The sequence below is a fragment of the Gekko japonicus genome, unplaced genomic scaffold, assembly GCF_001447785.1.
Source record: "Gekko japonicus isolate JY-2015 unplaced genomic scaffold, Gekko_japonicus_V1.1 scaffold324, whole genome shotgun sequence".
In the NCBI taxonomy this organism is placed as follows: domain Eukaryota; kingdom Metazoa; phylum Chordata; class Lepidosauria; order Squamata; family Gekkonidae; genus Gekko; species Gekko japonicus.
The window spans coordinates 365,444-378,669 of NW_015168056.1; the positions used below are offsets into that span (position 1 = coordinate 365,444).

Consider the following 13,226-nt stretch of genomic DNA (forward strand, 5'->3'; position numbering starts at 1 on the left):
CGCAGATCTGCCCTCACAGAGGAGGGAGAGCTTGTACCTGAAGGCGAGATGGGGGGGGGCACTTCTTGCTCCTTGTGGCCCGACTGAGGGCTGCTGGGAGCAGGGGGTGGGGCTCGTTGCATGTGCCCGCCCCCTGGGCTTCTTACTGCCGGAGCTCCGCTCCTGTGCGCTCCCGCAGGAAATGACCCCTGCCGTTTCTCATATCGATACTCCTTTTCAGGAACAACAGCGTGATCCTGGCCGACGAAATGGGCTTGGGGAAGACCATCCAGACAATCTCCTTCCTCTCCTGCCTTTTCCACCAGCATCAGCTGTACGGCCCCTTCCTGATCGTGGTGCCCTTGTCCACCCTCACCTCGTGGCAGCGGGAGTTTGAAATCTGGGCCCCCGAGATCAACGTGGTTGTCTACATCGGAGACCAGATGAGCAGGAACACTGTGCGTAGGCTCGAGCTGAGGAGGCGGGGTTACCCTTCGGGGTGCGGGGTGGGAGAGGGCATGGTCAGGACTGTTGACTTCCTGGACAGGTGGGTGGTCAGTATGTGTTGAACGGAGAGAAGAGTAGTTAGGAAGGACTCCTGTACAGGGTTGTAGCTGCTCTGTTGATCTAAATGTGTTTTGACTGACAAAAATAATGAGATTTACTGATGTGGAGCCCTGACCTAGGGGGCCATGGTGGCTCAGAGGTTAAGACACTGGAAGATCTGTAGTTCAGCAGTTTGAGACCTGAGTGCCGCATGACGGAGTGAGCCTCACGTCTCTGGCCCCAGCTCCTGTCAACCTAGCAGTTCAAAAGCATGAAATTGCAAGTAGATAAATAGGTACCACTTCGGTGGGAAGGTAAATAGTGTTCCCTGCACCTCGGCATCTAGTCACGCCAGCCACACGGCCACAGAGAAGTCTTCGGACAGCGCTGGCTCTTCGGCTTGTGTTAAGTCGCTCGCTTAACAAAGTAGTCGGAGAGTGATTCAGCTTTATTCAACAACTCCAACACAACTCCCAACACGGGTCAACATCTGATAGCCAGAACAGCTTTTACATTGAAGCTGTTCTACTTTTAAACTCTCCCGGTTAATGTAGCCACGCCCTATTATACAATATCAACCAATGAGGTTGCAGAGATAAGGTCCAATCACAATAGTTCCTGCTCTTGGAACTGGCTGTTGGTGATTGGTTGGTTCTTCCTGGGCTACCAATTACAAGTTGAGGGATTAGGATCCTAGCCCAGGATGAAAGCTTCACATGGTGTTTCAGTGACAGAGTTCACATACAGACTTTGGTCAGATTGAATACGCCACAGCTTGGAAACGGAGATGAACACCGCCCCCCCTAGAGTCGGATTCGACTGGCTTTCGAGCAAGGGGAACCTTTACCTTTACTAGCCCTGACCTGCGTGGCCCAGGCTAGCCTGAGCCCATCAGATTTTGGAAGCTAAGCAGGGTCAGCCCCGGTTAGTCTTTGGATGGGAGACCACTAGGGAAGTGTCCAGGGTTGCTACGCAGAGGCAGGCGATGGCAAAACCGCCTCTGTTCAACTTTCACTTTGGAAACCTCACAGAGCGGCCATAATTCGGCTGTGGCTTGCGGGCGCTTTCTACCACCACTGATGTTTTAAGCTTTTCACGTTGCTACCTGTTCTTACATCATTCCCCCTAGTCACCTTCCCCTAGTGACGGGGAGGGGAAGGTGGCCAGGGGGCCCGCTGAAGTTCCACTGGAGCTAGGGATGCCAGCCCTCCAGGTGGTTAAAAATAAGAGAGATCACGGGTTGGAATGGTAAGCAGCCAAATACGACCGTGGTACGATAACTAGATCTTTGTATTATCGGAGTTTAGTGCAACCCCTTCGCCTTTTCGCAATCTACAAAAAGTTCTGTTTATAATAAACATCCCACCAAACTTCTAAGGATGAAAACATGCCGATAGATACATGGATGTAAACAGCCCTGTTTCGTGGTCCGTTTTTCTTTTCTTTTTCTCTTCCGTGTTGTAGTTTTACATAGCACCTCTCCTGCTGGGCTCGGACCCCGTTTCAGGGCTTGATCAAGGCAGATTCCGGCGGTCCGAGGCTTACTGACCGTTTGATCACATGTTCCACTATTGATCGGATGTCCGGCTTTATATGAGTATTAGGACTGAATTTTTCCTGTATTACTGGTCTGAAGGCTTCTGTGCTTTACGAGTGTCGCGTGAAGGATTTTTCCTACGTATACATGATTAAAGTCTTCTGTACATTATCAGGACTTGATGAAGTAGTTTGAACTCTTTGAAGAAGAACCCTCCAAACGAAGATCAAAATCTGGAGTCTTCGTCATCTGTTTATGAATTTATGTGTACTTTTTATGGACTTTATGGAAAGCAAGAGGGTACCAGAAAAACATCTACTTCTGCTTCACTGACTATGCTAAAGCCTTTGACTCTGTGGATCACAACAAACTATGGCAGGTCCCTAAAGAGATGGGAGTACCAGACCACCTCACATGTCTCTTGAGAAACCTGTATAAGGATCAAGCAGCGACAGTTAGAACCGGATATGGAACCACTGATTGGTTCAGCATAGGAAAAGGAGTACAACAAGGATGTATATTGTCACCTTGCTTATTTAATATATATGCAGAGTACATCATGCGAAATGCTGGCCTGGATGAATCACAAGCGGGAATTAAGATTGCTGGGGAAAAGATCAACAACCTCAGATATGCAGACGATACCACTCTAATGGCAGAAAGTGAAGAGGACCTAAAGAGCTTTTTGCTCAGGGTAAAAGAGGAGAGTGCAAAAGTGGGCTTGAAGCTCAACATCAAAAAAACTAAGATCATGGCATCCGGCCCCATCACTCCTTGGCAAATAGAAGGGGAAGTCGTGGAAGTAGTGACAGACTTCACATTCCTGGGATCCCAGATCACCACAAACTGTGACAGCAGCCATGAAATTAAAAGACGCCTGCTCCTTGGGAGGAAAGCGATGGCGAACCTAAACAGCATGATAAAAAGTAGAGACATCACCCTGCCAACAAAAGTCCGCATGGTCAAAGCAATGGTCTTCCCAGTAGTCATGTATGGCTGCGAGAGTTGGACTGTAAGGAAGGCCGAGCGCCGAAGAATAGATTCTTTTGAACTATGGTGCTGGAGAAGACGCTTGAGAGTCCCTTGGACTGCCAGGAGATCAAATCAGTCAATCCTAAAAGAAATCAACTCTGACTGTTCCCTGGGAGGCCAGATAATGAAACTGAAGCTCAAGTACTTTGACCACTTTGTAATCTTGCTTATGTGGTCCCTTGTTATTTTTGTTATTTTTGTTATTTTTGCTTTTGTTACAATATACATTTCCTTTGCATGACCTTTGTGCACTCCATGGCCTGCGTTATTTATACAGTGCTTGCTTGTTTACTGTACTCAGTGTACTGTGTTATCACTCCTGTTTTGGCTATGTAAAACTACAACAGGGAAGAGAAAAAGAAAATCAGAACGGACCACGAAGTAGGGCTGTTTACATTAATGTACTCCTGCCAACCTAGCAGTTCGAAAGCAAGAAATTGCAAGTAGATAAATAGGTACCACTTCAGTGGGAAGGTAACAGCGTTCCGTGCGCCTTGGTGTCTAGTCATGGCGGCCACATGACCACAGAAACGTCTTCGGACAGCGCTGGCTCTTCGGCTTGGAAACGGAGATGAGCACCGCAACCCTAGAGTCGGACTCGACTGGCTTTCGAGCAAGGGAACCTTTTACCTTTACCTTTCCATTAATGTATCTATTGGCATGTTTTCATCCTTAGAAGTTTGATGGAATGTTTATAAATAGAAACGTTCGTAGATTGCGAAAAGGCGAAGGAGTTGCACTAAACTTCGATAATACAAAGATCTAGTTATTGTACCCCGGTTGTATCTTGCTGCTTACAAACCTCCAGGTGGTAGCTGGAGATCTGCCCTTATTACAACTGATCTCCAGGTGGCAGAGATCAGCTCACCTAGAGAAAAGGGCCACCTTGGAAGGCGGTCTCTGTGGCGCTCTACCTTTCCCTCCCCAAAACCTGCCCCTCTCAGGCTCCGCCCCCAAAATCTCCCAAGTATTTCCCAACTCAGAGCTGGAAACCCTCACTGGGAACCCTCCCCTGGCTAGCCCTCTGGCTACTGGGCAGGGCTATTTTGGGGCAGGAACGCACAGGAACGGAGTTCCGGCTGGCTCCTGAGTTGGCCACACCCAGCAGGAACTCATTACCATAATAGGCCACACCCAACAGCAGGAAATCATCAGGATTGGCTACATTAGGGGTGTGTGGCCTAACATGCAAAGGAGTCCCTGCTACAAAAAAAAATCCCTGGGTTTTGACCACAAACAGAGTAAACAGAATAAGAAGCAAAAGGTGGGTGTGGCTGGATAACCACACTTCTGGTAACATGGGGGTGCGGCCTAATGTGCTAAAGAGCTGTGCTGTCAGGGGTGTGGCCTAATATGCTAATGAGTTCCTGCTGTTGGGTGTGATCTATTATGCTAATGAGTTCCTGCTGGGCTTTTTCTACAACCCCCCCCCCCCGCTACTGGGGATTTGCAAACTGTTTCCCACGTACCTGATGGCCTCACAGTCAGAAGAGCTGAAGCTGGCTTTGTTTTCCTTCCTTCCTTTTTAAAATGAAGGCAGACGTTTTTGAGAAGCAGAGTCTTGTAGCTGTGCAAAAGGCAGGGAAATTTCCTGGGGGGCGGGGGTGGGGTGGGTGGGGTTGGAGTCCAGCGCTGAGACTTTTGGCCTTCCGCTAGCGATTTAACTGCCTCCGTACCAGTTTGGTGCATGTAATGCTCTTTCATGGCTTTTAAATAGTTTATTAATTAGAAACGGTATTTTATTTTTACCTTGTAAGGAGCTGCGGAGGCTCAAGTGGTTGAGACGCTGAACGGCAGGCTGTGGAAGGTCGGTAGTTCAGCAGTTCGAGACCCGAGTGTGCCGCATGGCGAAGTGAGCTCCCGTCTCTAGTTCCAGCTCCTGCCAACCTAGCAGTTCGAAAGCAAGAAATTGCAAGTAGATAAATAGGTACCGCTTCGGTGGGGAGGGAACAGCGTTCCGTGCGCCTTGGTGTTTAGGCATGCCGGCCACATGACCACGGAAACGTCTTCGGACAGCACTGGCTCTTCGGCTTGGAAACGGAGATGAGCACCGCAACCCTAGAGTCGGATTCGGCTGGCTTTCGAGCAAGGGAACCTTTACCTTTTTTTTAAGCCTCCTCAAGTGGGTTTTCTGGAGAGGCGGCAGGGAAAGTCCCTAAATAAATAGATTGTGTGTTGTTTCCACGTGGCCTACTAGAGACACTCGGCGACCACAGAAAGTCTCAGGCCGTGTTTCTTCCCAGGCAGCTTGCGAATACTCACAATAGTGCTGTTGCGACAAGTTCCGGCATTCACAATAAGTGTGTGAATTCCAGGGGTTTTTTGTCCCTTTTTCCTCAGATTCGCGAGTATGAGTGGATCCACTCTCAGACCAAACGGCTGAAATTCAATGTGGTCATCACGACGTATGAGATTCTCCTGAAAGATAAGGTGCGTGATCGGCCGGGCATGCAGCTCAACGGAATCCGTGTTGCTTCCCTACTTCATGCCTGTGCAAAAATACCGGGCTTGCGTATGACATCCTCGGCTTAGTAGCCGGGTGTGTTTCCAGGGACGTCCATGCCCATCAGCAACAGTGGACTGCCTGGATTACCTGGGGCTAGCTTCCTCATTTCCCTTGAACAGTTCAGGAACATGGCTGCTAACATTTTCGGAGGCGGATGCTGAACAGAAATCCCTCCCTCATCTAGTGTATTTATTTATTTATTTATTTCTGATTTAAAAAAAAATTTTTTTATTGGATTCATATTTTTTTTCAAATACATTTTTTATTCTTTTACAAAAAAGTACAATCAAATGCCTAAGAAGGGATGAACTCAAACACAGTACAATATATCTTACAGAAGTGTATAGATTTTCAACACAATTGACCAGAGAGACCCCTAGTCATAGCCTCGGTGTGCAAATTGGCTCTAATTTGCTGATTTCCTATTATACGTATTCGGGACTTTAACACCCATACATGTTGCTGTGGACCATGCAGTGAGTGTGGGCCCAATCCTCTACCCTGCTAACCGGCATACCCATCACATTATAGGAACAACCATCTATGATAATAGTGATTTGAGGGCAGTATCTCGTGTTTCGTCATATATTTCACTATCGGTGACCAGAGCCGCCTAAATTTCCTAGCCGTAGTGTCACTGGAAGCCTGGGCCTCCTGGATTTGGATGTTCATTTTGGCCATGACGAATTGTTCCCAGAGTTTATCATGCCACAAAGATAATGTGGGAGGACTAGGGGATTTTCACAGGGCGGCTATTGTTAATTTAGCCGTTGCAAGTAGTAGTGATGTATTGGATTCATATCCCACCCTATCCCAAAATGGGCTCCAGGCAGCTCACAACAGAATGTAATATCAATAAATACAATAAACACATTAAAACAAGTTAAAAACAGTCAAGCAATCATATACTGAACAGTAGAACAAGATGGCAAACTGGGCAAGAAGCTTTTTCCGGGCCGTCCTTAAAGCTTTCCGGCCAGATGATTAAGTTGACAATTCCATCAACAGTGCTACGGGCAGCTCTGTGGGCAGGGGAGGCCAAGACAGACTGAATGCCCACCGCCTCAACCAAAGGCCTGGCGGAACAGCTCTGTCTTACAGGTCCTGCGGGACTGTAACAGGTCCCGCAAGGCCCTGATCTCACATGGGAGCAGGGGTCATTTCCTGCAGGAGCGCACTGGAGCGAAGCTCCGGCAGTAAAGAGCCCAGGGGGCGGGCACATGCAACAAGCCCCGCCCCCTGCTCCCAGCAGCCCTCAGTCAGAGCAAGAAGCAGCCAGGTAAGTTGCAGAGCCCCCGCCCCGGGCCCCCCGGCCCAAAACAGTCCAGTGGCACCTTTAAAACCAAGTTTTATTCAGGTACAAGCTCTCCCTCCTCTGTGAGGACAGATCTGCACGTCCCCCTCCCCCAATAGCTAGCAATCCAAAAGAGTCCACTGGCCTGATCCAACGTTGGCTTCACTTATGTTCTTATGTTCTTTAGCTGACATTTCCAGGTCAGTCTCAAGGGTAGCCCTGTGTATAGCTTGTTACGGTAGTCCAGCCTGGAGGTGACCATTGCATGGATCACTGTGGCTAAGTCATGGGGAGAAAGGCAGGGAGCCAGCGGCCTGACCCGACGAAGAGGGGAAAATGCTGATCTGGCAACGTTTGTCATTTGGGCCTCCATGGATAATGAGGCGTCCAAACTCGCGCCCAAACTCTTCACTGCTGGCGTTGGTGTTAACAACGCCCCATCAAGAGTTGTGAGTTGGATCCCTAATCTCATCCCCACCCCCCAGCCCAGGCACAGGACCTCCGTCTTAAGCTGGAGGAAGTGCAAGATTCGAATCCAGTAGCACCTTAAAGTAACCACCAAGATTTCCAGGGTCTGAGCTTCATGAATCGAAGCTCTTTTCGTGTGCTAAGTAGGAGGAAGTCTCCATTGAAGGATGGTTGGATCCATTCCTCTGCTTCCGCAGTGAGTGTGCAGGGACTGCTTGCCAGAAAAGTCGGCAGCTGCTTGTGAAGGTAACAAGTTTGAACCCCAGCTCAGTGGCACGCATCATGTTTCGGCTTTAGGCTGTCCTGGGAAGCATCAACTGGGCCTTCCTGGGTGTGGACGAAGCACATCGCTTGAAGAACGATGACTCTCTGCTGTACAAGACGTTGATCGATTTCAAGTCCAACCACCGGCTGCTCATCACGGGGACGCCGCTGCAGAATTCCCTGAAAGAGCTCTGGTCCCTGCTGCATTTCATCATGCCGGAGAAGTAAGCTTCCTTGCGGGTTTGCTTTTGACGGAGGTGGCACGCTGCTGTGTTGGAAAGGCAGCTGGGTTGCAATGCCACGGCCTCAGAGCACAAAACGGGAGTACAGGAAGTTCAGAAAAAAGCTGGTTTATGTGCCTCTGGTGACATAAGGGCAGGAACTGAGTCTGGCAAATCTCAGTCCCCCCCCCAAAAAAAAAAAATTTATAAATCACCCCAAACTTCTACTCTGTAATTCTGTTGGTAGATATGCTCAGAAGGGTGTAGGCAGAATTTAAGAAGCTATATTATGGGGTGGAATTGGTGGGCTAGATACAATTTACAGGGTTTGGCACATACAGACCTCCTCCTAGCCCCAACCAGTGATTGGCAGAAGGATGAAACAAATAAGCCAGAAGTTGCAGAATTCAGATTTTCTACAAACGTAATATTACCCGAGTGGGTGCAGAGGGCACCTTTTTGGGCCCCATTTAGGAAGGCTTTGGTTCATCTGGCTGTGGGTTTAATCCATGTGTTGGGTTTTAATCTGTGTTTGCCTTTTTGTTTTTTTATTTGCGTTGGTTTTTAATTTTCTGCTTTTAGCTTGAATGTTAATGTCTCGTTAACGGACTTGGGTGGTGATGTCCTTACGATTTGCGTCGTTAGCTGCCGTGGGCAGAAGGCAGGGTATAAGCATTTAAAAAAAACAAATCTCATCATAGAAGTGAGTGTGCCCAGCAGATGCACAGACAGGATATTTTGTGGTACTCCTCTTTCCCTTTGGCTCTCCGTCTGTGTCACCTCCTGAGGCTCTGCCACAAGAAGGCAGCGCAGCGTAGACACTTTTCTAAATAAACTAATTCCCACAGACATACCTCATTCTGGAATGTACAAATCTGGAAACCCTTGAATTTATTTACTTGACTCCCCACGCCTCCACTCGCAGCTGATGGATGACCTTGGGCACTCCATAGTTCTGTCAGAGCTGTTCTCTCAAGGACAGTCCTCGGCAGAGCATCTCAGCCCCACCTACCTCACGGGGGTGTCTGTTGTGGGAAGGGGAAGGGAAAGGAGTTTGTAAGCCACTCTGAGACTCCGAGTGAAGGGTGGGGTATAAATCCAACCTCTTCTCTCTCTTCTCTTCTTATTGTTATATTTACTTCATTTATGTTCCCATGTTTCTCCCCAGTGGTGACCCAAAGCAGCTGAGAGCCAGTTTGGTGCAGTGGTTAAGTGTGCAGACTCTAATCTGGGAGAACCGGGTTTGATTCCCCACTCCTCCACTTGCACCTGCTGATGTGACCTTGGGTCAGTCGCAAGCTCTGGCACAGCTATCCTTGAAAAAGAGCAGTTTGTGTCAAGAGTTCTCTCAGCCCCACCCACCTCACAAGGTGTCTGTCGTGGGGAGGGGAAGGGAAAGGAGTTTGTAAGCCACTCTGAGACTCCGAGTGAAGGGTGGGGTATAAATCCAATCTCTTCTTCTTCTCTTCTTCTTACATCATTCTCATCTCCATTTTATCCTCATAACAACCTTGTGAGGTTGGTTGGACTGAGAGTGTGTGATTGGCCGAAAGGTCACCCAGCAAGCTTCCCTGGCAGAGTGGGGATTCGAATCTGGGTCTCCCAGATCCTAGCCCAACACTGACTGCTACACTGCACTGATTATGTTGGCAGGACATCGTGATACAAGTATTGCTAGTTTGTCTAATCCTGACATCTCCCCCCCCCCCCAATGCATTGCCTTGGCTATCAGGTTTGAGTCCTGGGAAGATTTTGAAGACGACCACGGGAAGGGGCGTGAAAATGGCTACCAGAGTCTCCACAAAGTCCTGGAACCATTCCTTCTGCGCAGAGTGAAGAAAGACGTGGAGAAATCTCTCCCTGCCAAAGTGGAGCAGATCCTGCGTGTGGAGATGTCCGCCCTACAGAAGCAGTATTATAAGTAGGTGCCTGAAATCATTTTGGGGGTACAGTGGCTGCTCCGAGAGTTTGTGCTGTGAGTGAACTGTTAGAACTAAAATTAATTTAAGGTGTCTGTCTCAAGATGGGTAGCTCTGTTTGTCTGTAGCGGTAGATAAGAGCAAGAGCCCAGGGGCACCTTAAAGACTAACAAAACATGTGGCAGGGGAGGGGCGCTTTCAGAAGTCACTGCTCACTTCTTCAGAAAGCTAATACCCTGCCACATATTTAAAGTGCCCGTGAGCCCAAATCATTCCGCAAAGGAGGCTGCCCACTGTATCTCTGTATGAGATGCCACACTACCCCATTCGTCCTCCCTTGTCAGCCTCCATCTCTGCATTTGGTGTGATTGGAGCATATAGTCAGCAGCCTTACTTGCAGGGGTCGATTTGGGGGGGATCGCGGGGGATCGCAGTTCCCCCGGGTGAGGTACGGGGGGCGGGGCTCATGACGAAGCCCCGCCCCCTGCTTTCGGCCGCCCTGCTTCCGGCCCTCATTCAGCCAGGAGGAGGCAGGAGAAGAGGGAGGGTAAGTTGCTTCCTCCCCGCCTCTCCCCACCCCTGCCTGCCTGGGGCCAGGGAGGGCCTTTGCGGGGCTTCCTCGCACTCGCACTCCCGCCGGCCTTGCAATACCTTGGAGATTTTGGGGGTGGAACCTGAGTGGTGGGTTTAGATTCAGAGGAATTAGCTGTGTTAGTCTGTTGCTGCAAAATAGTCCAAGAGTTCAAATAGTACCTTTAAGATGAACAAATAGCACCTTTAAGACTAACCTTTAAGACTAAGACCAACTGAGTGGTGGGTGTGGCCTTATGACACACTTCCGGTGACGGCAGGGGGTGTGGCCTTATGACACACTTCCGGTGATGTCAGGGGGTGTGGCCTTATGACACACTTCCGGTGATGTCAGGGTGTGTGGCATATGCTCATGAGTTATGCTAATGAGCCCCCCTGGCTCTTAGTCTATGAAACGACCCCTGCTTACTTGCCCTCCAAGGAGGCTGCCTGTCATGTCTTTGCATTATTATTGAGAAAAGTTAGATTTCGAGCCGTAGCACCTCAGAGCCCAGCAAGTAGCACCTCAGAGACCAAGAGTTAACTCACAAGTTCAGAATAGTGGACCCCCACAGAGTTTAACAGGAACACAGGATTTTTTACCTCGCTAAGGACACTAGTTTGATGCCCCAAAGCGTTTCCTGTCTGCTCTGATTAAGCTGATGACTGTATGCATTGTAGCGTCCCATCCTCTACAAACTATTCTTTTCAACGCCTCTCCTGCCTTCTAAGTGGGATAAAAAGACTCCGAGATCTCCATTCCTACTTGTGTGTGACGAAGGGAGCTTTGAAGAAGAGAAGAAGAAGAAGAAGAGGAGGAGATTGGGTTTATACCCCGGCCCTTCACTCGGAGTCTCAGGCTCCGGTCACACGGGCAGGAAAATGCGGGGGGAAGCGTGGCTGTTTGCCCCGGGGCAAACTAATGCGCGGTTAAGCGATCAGACCTCCCGTGGAGGTCCTGTGGAGGTACCGTGGAGGTTCCGTGGGTAGGGAGAGGTGCCGATCACAGGACACGCCTGCGCGCAACGAAGATGCGCGCGGTGTGGCAAACTGGTTTTCTTTTTTTGCGTACACGACAAATGCGCATGCTCCGTTGGGTGCGTGTGCGCATCCACGGAGACTTGGGGGGGAAACACCTTTTTTGCAAGGGGATGGGCGGGTGCCGGATGCCACCGGAAACGCAATCAGACGCCCGCCCTTGCCTCACGGTTTCCGGAAACTAGTACCTCCGAGGTACTAGTTTTTTGCTGCGCGTTTTCGGCTGGAAGCCTCGGTTGTGCCACAGAAGCCCTACGCTTCTCAGATGTGCCGGTGAGATCGCGCCCAGAAAATCCGCCTGTCTTCCGTCTCTCTTGCGTGGCTAATGTTCCGTGTGACCGCAGCCCCAGAGCGGCTTACAAACTCCTTCCCCTTCCCCTCCCCACAACAGACATCAGGTGAGGTAGGTGGGGCTGAGAGACCTCTTTCCAGAACTGCCCTTGAGAGAACAGCTCTGACAGAACTATGGCTTGCCCAAGGTCATCCAGCCGCTGCAAGTGGAGGAGAGGGGAATCAAACCCAGTCCTCCCAGATTAGAGTCCGCGCACTTAATCACTACACCAAACTAACTCTCAGAAGCTTATCTCCCCAAAATCTTGCTGGTCTCCAAGGTACTATTGGACTCGAATCTAGCTCTTCTATTGCAGACCAATACAGCTACCCTCTGAATTATTTAAAAAAACACACAACTGTACTGCTGGTTTGTTTTCTCCCAGCCTGGAAAAGCGCCTAGATCAGCAACACATGCAGAGATACACCGGTTGGCTCCTCTGAGGGGAATCTAGATTGGGATGAAAGCTTCTACTACTTTTAATTCAGGGTCCAAAGGCACCGTTTCACCAACTCAGTCTAGTACATTGATGGCGAACCTTTTAGAGACCGAGTGCCCAAACTGCGACCCAAAACCCACTTATTTATCGCAGAGTGCCAACACGGCAATTTAGCCTGAATACTGAGGTTTTACTTTAGAAAAAAACAATTCATACATTAACTTAAGATGATCCAAACAAAGTAAGGAAAACAATCCCAAATTGCTTTCATTTAGTTAAAATTATTTGACAGAGAATTCGACACTTTAATGATGGTCTGGGCCTGGCTGGGGCGATGGCACGCGTGCCCACAGAAAGGGCTCTGAGTGCCACCTCTGGCCCCCGTGCCACAGGTTCGCCACCACTGGCCTAGTACATTACTGCTATCCCACTTGTCTGCTGGCCCCACATGGAGATGATTGGTCTGTCAGGGTGCGTCTCGACTCCTCTGATTGGCCGCTGTTCTCCAGGTCTCACGTCAAGGGCTTTTCACATCACCCATCGCCTGATCCTTTGAAGCAGAGATGCTCCTTGGGAAAACACCCGTTTGCGTGGTGTGGCTTGTGTAATTTTAGGCTGCCTGGCATCTCCGGTATGGTCTGATGCTCCCCACTGTTCGTCCTTCATGCCTCAAAGAACTATGCTGTTGAGTCACAGCCGGCTCACGGCAACCCCATCAACGGGGCGTTCCAGGCAAGGGAGGACCAGCCGTTGCCCACCTCTGTATAGCGACCCCAGTCTCCCTTGGTAGTCTCCCGTCCAAGGACTCAGTGTGGCCCACCCTGCTTAGCGCCTAATACTGACAGCCTTTTTGATGCCGCAAAAGGAGTCTGCTTTTCAGCCCATCTTTGTTTTGTCCATAGGTGGATTCTGACCCGGAATTACAAGGCCCTTTCCAAGGGGACCCGGGGCAGCACGTCCGGTTTCCTAAACATTGTGATGGAGCTGAAGAAGTGTTGTAACCACTGCTATCTGATCAAGCCACCTGAGGAAAACGAGCGGGAGAATAGCCAGGAGTTGCTCTTGGTGGGTAGCTTCGGGGG

The 13,226-nt window shown here is 49.7% G+C and overlaps 1 protein-coding gene across 1 annotated transcript in view; it reads left to right on the plus strand.

The window, feature by feature from the left end:
- The window catches only part of CHD2 (chromodomain helicase DNA binding protein 2), a 112,767-nt gene that overhangs the window by 51,093 nt on the left and 48,448 nt on the right, over positions 1–13,226 (plus strand). Inside the window, 5 exon segments of the mRNA XM_015414497.1 lie at positions 221–437; positions 5,435–5,524; positions 7,660–7,850; positions 9,580–9,768; positions 13,047–13,209. Of these exon segments, the coding sequence (XP_015269983.1) occupies positions 221–437; positions 5,435–5,524; positions 7,660–7,850; positions 9,580–9,768; positions 13,047–13,209 (850 nt within the window).